General features: G+C 36.9%; 1 protein-coding gene across 1 annotated transcript; it reads left to right on the top strand.

Annotated features, from left to right (window-relative positions):
- Positions 1–1,039: 1,039 nt before the first annotated feature.
- LOC149152531 (cysteine-rich receptor-like protein kinase 15) lies at positions 1,040–4,818 on the top strand. Its single transcript, XM_089439262.1, has 6 exons — positions 1,040–2,117; positions 2,605–2,744; positions 3,011–3,221; positions 3,300–3,534; positions 3,803–3,956; positions 4,165–4,818. The coding sequence occupies exons 1-6, from the start codon at positions 1,115–1,117 to the stop codon at positions 4,525–4,527; spliced, it is 2,106 nt and encodes a 701-aa protein (XP_089295388.1). The 5' UTR covers positions 1,040–1,114; the 3' UTR covers positions 4,528–4,818.
- Positions 4,819–6,844: the final 2,026 nt, after the last annotated feature.

The following is a 6,844-nucleotide window of genomic DNA, read 5'->3' as shown; positions in this document are numbered from 1 at the left end:
ATTCAAAGTCGTCGGGGGCTTTCCAACTAGAAGGTTAGGTGAATACCCATTGCACGCAATGGTACTTATTTTCCACCGCCGTACTCAATTAAACTCTACCGAGTCAAACGTTATTATTCAATGCTTTGTGGGGCCTACCTATATTCGAGGATGGAATTTGACGGCTAAATTACCTATGACGGGGTGATTTGTCCATCAATTACAATCAGGAAAATTATAAAATCCTCATCATCTTTTGTTAAAAGTGTGAATACACCTATGACGGGGTGATTTGTCCATCAAATACAATCAGGAAAATTATAAAATTTTCATGATCTTTTGTTAAAAGTGTGAATACAGGTAGATGAGATGTCAAAACCGTCACATTACCAATAAGTCTCTTTTGACATTCCAACCCTGTTATATATATAAGTCTCTTTTGACATTCCAACCCTGTTATATATACCTTTCTTTAGTTTCCGTCCATTATGTGAGTCTCTTTTAAAATTCCAATTCCAACCCTGTTATATATACCTTTCTTTAGTTTCCGTCCATTATGTGAGTCTCTTTTAAAATTCCAACCCTGTTATATACCTTTCTTTAGTTTTCGTCCGTACCCAATTAAACGGTACCGAGTCAAACCTCAATTAAACGGTACCGAGTGAAACCTTATTTTTCAATGTTTTGAGGGGCCTACCTATATATTCCCTTACCTTCCGTCCCTACTCAATTAAACTATACCGAGTGAAACCTTATTTTTCAATGTTTTGAGGGGCCTACCTATATATTCCCTTGCCTTCCGTATAAACAATGTTGCACAATTATTTCAAAACAAATAAAATCAAATCAAATCTTACTCTACTTTCAAAGCTTAGCTTACGTACACGCTTCATCGAGAAGGATCCTCGAAGTTGAAAGAGCTGGATTTTTGACTGGTGACAAAATTTTCAATTTTTCCAACCGCGTTTCCCAGAAACAGCGTCATTCACTTTGACAATGGGGGGTCTTTAATTACCATATTCAAATTGTTGATTATCGATTAACAATCCCCTATCGTTATATATTTTTGTTGAATACATTATACTGTTAGGGGGCATTATTGGCATGTTTATGCACTGCGGCTTTTCACTGTCCAATGGCCATGAATACAAATATTCATATTCATGGAAGGGATTCTGCATGCTTTCCTTTCATCGACCAAAGCATTAAGCTATTCTACATAATTGTTGTTGTCGCAGCCTTCATCATTACTCTCCATGGACGCACTTGCAATGCACAGGCAACCATTTGCAACCGCGACTTTAACTATACAAATGGCAGTGTGTTTGGGAGTAATCTGAATACAGTCTTTAACAGTCTTGTTCAACACACCTCCCAGACTGGGTTTAACACTTCTGTGTTTGGCCAAAGTCCCAATCAAATATATGGTCTCCTAAATTGCAGGGGAGACATAACAGCAGATGAATGCCACAATTGTTCGCAAAGAGCAATTGCTACCATACGACGAAGTGAAGGTTGTGGCAATGGGGTTGGGGGTACAATTTGGATGGATGTCTGCTTCTTGCGTTATGAAAACTATACATTCTTCGGACAACTATACTCATATGGATTATATACCTTTATTACGACCAATGTTTCAGAACCTCAAGTCTTTGGTGAGGCTCTTGACAACCTCTTATCCAATTTGTCGAGTGAAGCAGAATCTGGATCTAAGTTATATGCTTCTGGAATTACTACAGACTCCTTGTCTCGAAAGATTTACGGTCTGGTCCAGTGTTGGAGAGATATATCTAGCGATGACTGCACAACATGTCTCTCAAATACAATCAATTCTATTTTCGCAACTTTTCCTGGAAATCCAGGAGTTCAGGGTTTGAGGGCAAACTGCATAATTCGATATGAAATATATTCTTTCTTCAAGTCGACTGCGCCTCCACCATCGCCTTTCCCTGCGCCAGTCCTACCGATTACGCCGGTGGTTGATCCAGGACGGAATGAAAACACACCACCCGGCAAGTCTTCAAAGAAAACTCCCATAAGTTTAGGCGTTGCCGCCGGCTTGCTGCTCCTCTTATTGATATGCCTGTTTTCATGTCGAAGAAGATTGAAGTCTGCCATATTCCGAAGGCCATCACAAGGTATTTTATATGATTATATGAACTGCTAGGACAGCCCTGAGCCTCTGTCGATTGCTGATTCGAATCAGCAATCGATAAAAGGATGCCATAGGACAGTGAGTAGCAAAACACTTTGCTTGGGCAAACATTTCCTCCTGGATTGGCACACATTGGTTCAGGGCTAGGACTTTAATTTTCTCTGATGATAAATTTTAGGAATATTTTGGAGTTTGAAGTGATTTAAGTTCAAATTCTAAAATATTCCTAAAGTTTACAATCAAATTAAATTCAAAATTTGGAACACAAAACTATCAAATTAAATTCAAAGCTTAAAGCACAAAACTATCATAGAATAGAAGAGAAGTTTTATTTATGTCCTCTGTCACTCTGTCAAATGGGAGCACTCTAATATCTATGGATTTATGAGGCGGAGTAAAAACTTATAATAGACATCATTCAATTTTGGCTTCAATATTTTCTAACGCACTGTCTAATTTTTGTGACATAGATAATGGGCATGTGGAGGAAGAGGAATTAGTGAATGAGGATCGGCAATTTGTGTTTACCATGGAAACATTGCTAGCTGCTACTGGAAATTTTCATGATGATAATAAGCTTGGAGAGGGAGGTTTTGGCGCTGTATACAAGGTAACATAGGCTAATAAAGCTTCTAATTCATTGATTTTTAAATGATAGTGGAGAGGAAGGTTTTGGCCCTGTATACAAGGTAAATCTAGGTTAAGGAAACTTATAATCTGTAGAATTTTAAATGATAGCACTCCGCGGGCTGCTCTCATCGCACAATCGACTGTTGGTTGTAGATTACTAGCTTTAAAACAAGTTTGTTGTGTGACTACAAATAACATTAAATATTTTGCAAAATCTTCAATTGATTTCTTCTCTGCATCTCGCAGGGAATTACTCCGGATGGAAAAGAGATAGCGGTGAAAAAGCTGTCGCTAAGATCTCTGCAAGGAAAGAAAGAATTTCTGAATGAAGTTAAACTTGTGGCCAAAATTCAACATCGGAATCTTGTGAACCTACTAGGTTGTTGCGCAGAGGGATCAGAAAGATTGCTTGTTTATGAGTACTTACCAAATAAGAGCCTTGATAAAATCCTATTCGGTGAGTTACATTGATTCTATTATGAAAAAAACCATAGATGTTTGAGCATGCTTAATTAATAGTTTCCTATGGATGCAGATCCAAACAAACGCAACCAGCTTGATTGGCAGAAGCGTTACAACATCATAATGGGAGTAGCTCGTGGGCTTCTCTATCTTCACCAGGATTCTCAACTGCGGATTATTCATCGGGACATTAAAGCAAGCAATATTTTGTTGGACGAGAAACTGAATCCCAAGATTGCAGATTTCGGATTAGCAAAACTTTTTCCGGACGACAAGAGTCATGTCAGCACGAGAGTTGCTGGAACCTAGTAAGATTTCTAGACAATTATCACTCTCACCTATTAACAATTAGGGATGCAGCTGTTTTACTCTGCCTGATTTGATTTCCAGAGGAATTACGGTCTTGTAATTGTACACTACGCTATCATAATCTGTCCTGGGGGCATATGCAATGTCGATAAAGCTTTTATTTTTTAGGATCTAGGACTAGGTTTTCATTTGCATTTAACTTTCAATTTATCATTCCTAAATTTTCCTTCACTATATAATCCTTGTCATTGCAATTTGGATCTTCAGCGGGTATATGGCACCTGAGTATGCTCTGCAAGGGCAATTATCTGTAAAAGCTGATGTCTATAGCTTTGGGGTTCTTTTCATGGAAATTATGACAGGAAGAAAGAACAGGGGCTCTAATTTGCAGTCATCTGAAATGGAGATGCTTTTAGGATGGGTGAGATGCTGTTTTTCTTTTATATTCTAAAGGCTGCTACTTTAGCCAGGCTTTGTTATTTATTCATCTATAGACTCTTTTGCGAATTCAGAGTTTAGGGGGTTCATCGTTTTCCTGTTTTGATATGAAATCCTTATCTAGTGAGTCCAGAATAGAATTAAATTTAGGCCAATCTTATCAAAATGACGATCCGTTTGTGATTATGCAGGCGTGGAGATTATACAAACGAGGAGATATTTTGCAGATAATTGATCCATCGATAAATGAAAGATGCGATGAGGAGCAAGCGTGCAGATGCATTCATGTTGCTTTTTTGTGTACGCAAGCCGACCCGTCACTTCGTCCACAGATGTCCACAGTGAATTTGATGCTTTCATCTCATTCTGTGACGCTACCGAATCCCACAAAACCTGCTTTTGTGAGGTCTCATGCTTCCCAGAGCGCCAATTCCACCGGTTCTGGGTTGTCGCATTCATCTGCGACCACATCTTCTTCTGTATCATCTCACACTCCTGTGGTGGCTCCTCCATCCAACGCCGACGCTTCCATCACTGAGTTGGAACCTAGATAATTCTATAAACGGCCATTGCCATTGCCATCGCTGTCCTGGTACCAAATGTGATATATATTTTGAAGATGCTGCCAACTGGAGTTGCAGTTCTATGGGCAAATCATTTTTGGAAATAATTTTGTCGTTAAAGACGATTTAACGCATCTTTCAGAGATTGTGCCCAGCAACTCTGCATTGACGTTCCGCCTTTTTTGGTTCTTATGTGTATTTGACTTTCAACTGTTTGGTTTTTAGATGTATTTGACAGTGAATAAAGATGTTACAAAAGGTTAAAAGTGACCGCTAATGAAAAAATAAATTTGTCCTTTAATAATTCAGGTTTTCTTGGGTTTTAAATGTATTTCACGCTGAATAAAGGTTGAAAACGTTGAAAGTGACGGTTAATAAAAAAAATACATCCCTAAATATGTCGTTTACTAAATTTGTTCTTCAATAATTCAAGTTTGCTTGGTTTTTAATTGTATTTTACCTTGAATAAACTTTCAATAATTCAAGTTTGCTTGGTTTTTAAATGTATCTCACCTTGAATAAACTTTCAACAGTGTTGAAAATTTGTCGTTTAATAATTTAATTACATCATTTTCAATGGCGCGTTTACAAAGTAGAGGAGATTCAATGCTACTCATATTAACAATATTAATATTTTGGAAGGTAGGCCCAAACCCTTTTTTCGAGGGACATGGTTTGAGATTTGCAATACTTTTTATATATTTATTAAAAAAAATAGTTTTATTATTTATATATTTAGAAAAATTATTTAAATAATTAGTTTTATAATTGATAAGAAATTATTGTTTCATATATAAAGTGATAAAAATCTAGACAATATTGAGAGGAGGTGAATAAGTATTGTAGAAATTTTTACCAATTGAAAAAATTATTTTACTTTGTGCAAGAATATTGGGATACTATTAAATATTTCAACAAATAATTTAGATAAGCATAACAAGAATCAATTTCAGTAATTTCAATGGAACACACAAAGAACAAGTAAATTTTCAAAATTGCTCTTCAATTCATTCATAGAGCAAGCTACAACTTGTTACAATTTTTTGCCGGAAGCTACAACTCACTGATTTATTAGCTACAATTGAATGGAGCAACAACCCTAATCATTGGAAGGAGCAACAACCCCAACCCTTGGAAGGAGCACCGACCCCTAATCTGCAAACTACAACTTGCTAGAGAGCCAATGATTCATCTTTCATCCATTTTCACACTAGATCCATGAATGTCTTCTCTTCTTTCAACAATAATTTTACTACAATCACCACTCAAAAATCACGTACAACAACACTACCATACCAAGCTCTAGAGAGCCAATGAGTCATCTTTCATCCATTTTCACACTAGATCCATGAATGTCTTCTCTTCTTTCAACAATAATTTTACTACAATCACCTCTCAAAAATCACGTACAACAACACCACCATACCAAACTCTAGAGAGCCAATGATTCATCTTTCATCCATTTTCACACTAGATCCATGAATGTCTTCTCTTCTTTCAACAATAATTTTACTACAATCACCACTCAAAAATCACGTACAACAACACCGCCATACCAAGCTCTATTTTTCAAAACATTGTCTGTCAGTTCTTCAAGTCTGCTTTTAAAGTTTTCCTTTTTCTAATTTTGGCTTCTTGGTATTTTCTTGAATTTCTACATGAATCAGTATTTTTGCTATCTGTGAATTCTTCAAGTTTGCTTTTAAAGTTTTCCTTTTTCTAATTTTGGCTTCTTGGTATTTTCTTGAATTTCTACATGAATCGTTATTTTTGCTTTTGTCTTGTTCAAGTTAGTTCTCTAAGACTGATATTCATGCATGCTTTATTGTGGTCCTCTGCCAATCCCAACATTTTCTGAGTTTTTCTGTTGAATTTAGTCAATTCTGGTTTTTTTACAGTGTTTAGTGGAGGTTTATTAATTTTAGCAAACCCCCAAACTTGGTCAACACTGTCAAAACTTCCTCCTTCACTATAAGTCTGCAAAAACTGCCTTTTAACAGGTAGTCCCATCAAAATCAAGATTGTGGATCTGCCTCTTAAAAAGTAGTTCCGTCAAATCGAGCTATCAACTCGTTCATGCATTTTAGGTTTTCTCTAATACTGCTCCCTTCTCCCGGTGACCCCAACGCTTTCCAATAATTCCAATTCTAAAAAATTACAGGATTATGAGGCTCTGAGGTTCAAGGTATTCTGGGCCTACTTCCCGCTTCTCTTCGCAACACTATTATTAGGTTACGAGATTTTAGGCTTCCAGGGTTTCAAACTTCGAGGATCCTACTGTGCCATACTCATTTAGCACTATTACGGG

The sequence above is a fragment of the Pinus tabuliformis genome, chromosome 9 (genome assembly GCF_031772625.1).
Source record: "Pinus tabuliformis cultivar Carrire ecotype Pingquan chromosome 9, CPIR1, whole genome shotgun sequence".
In the NCBI taxonomy this organism is placed as follows: Eukaryota; Viridiplantae; Streptophyta; class Pinopsida; order Pinales; family Pinaceae; genus Pinus; species Pinus tabuliformis.
Note: the sequence above shows the minus strand (reverse complement) of the source record. Positions and strands in the feature narration are given on the sequence as shown.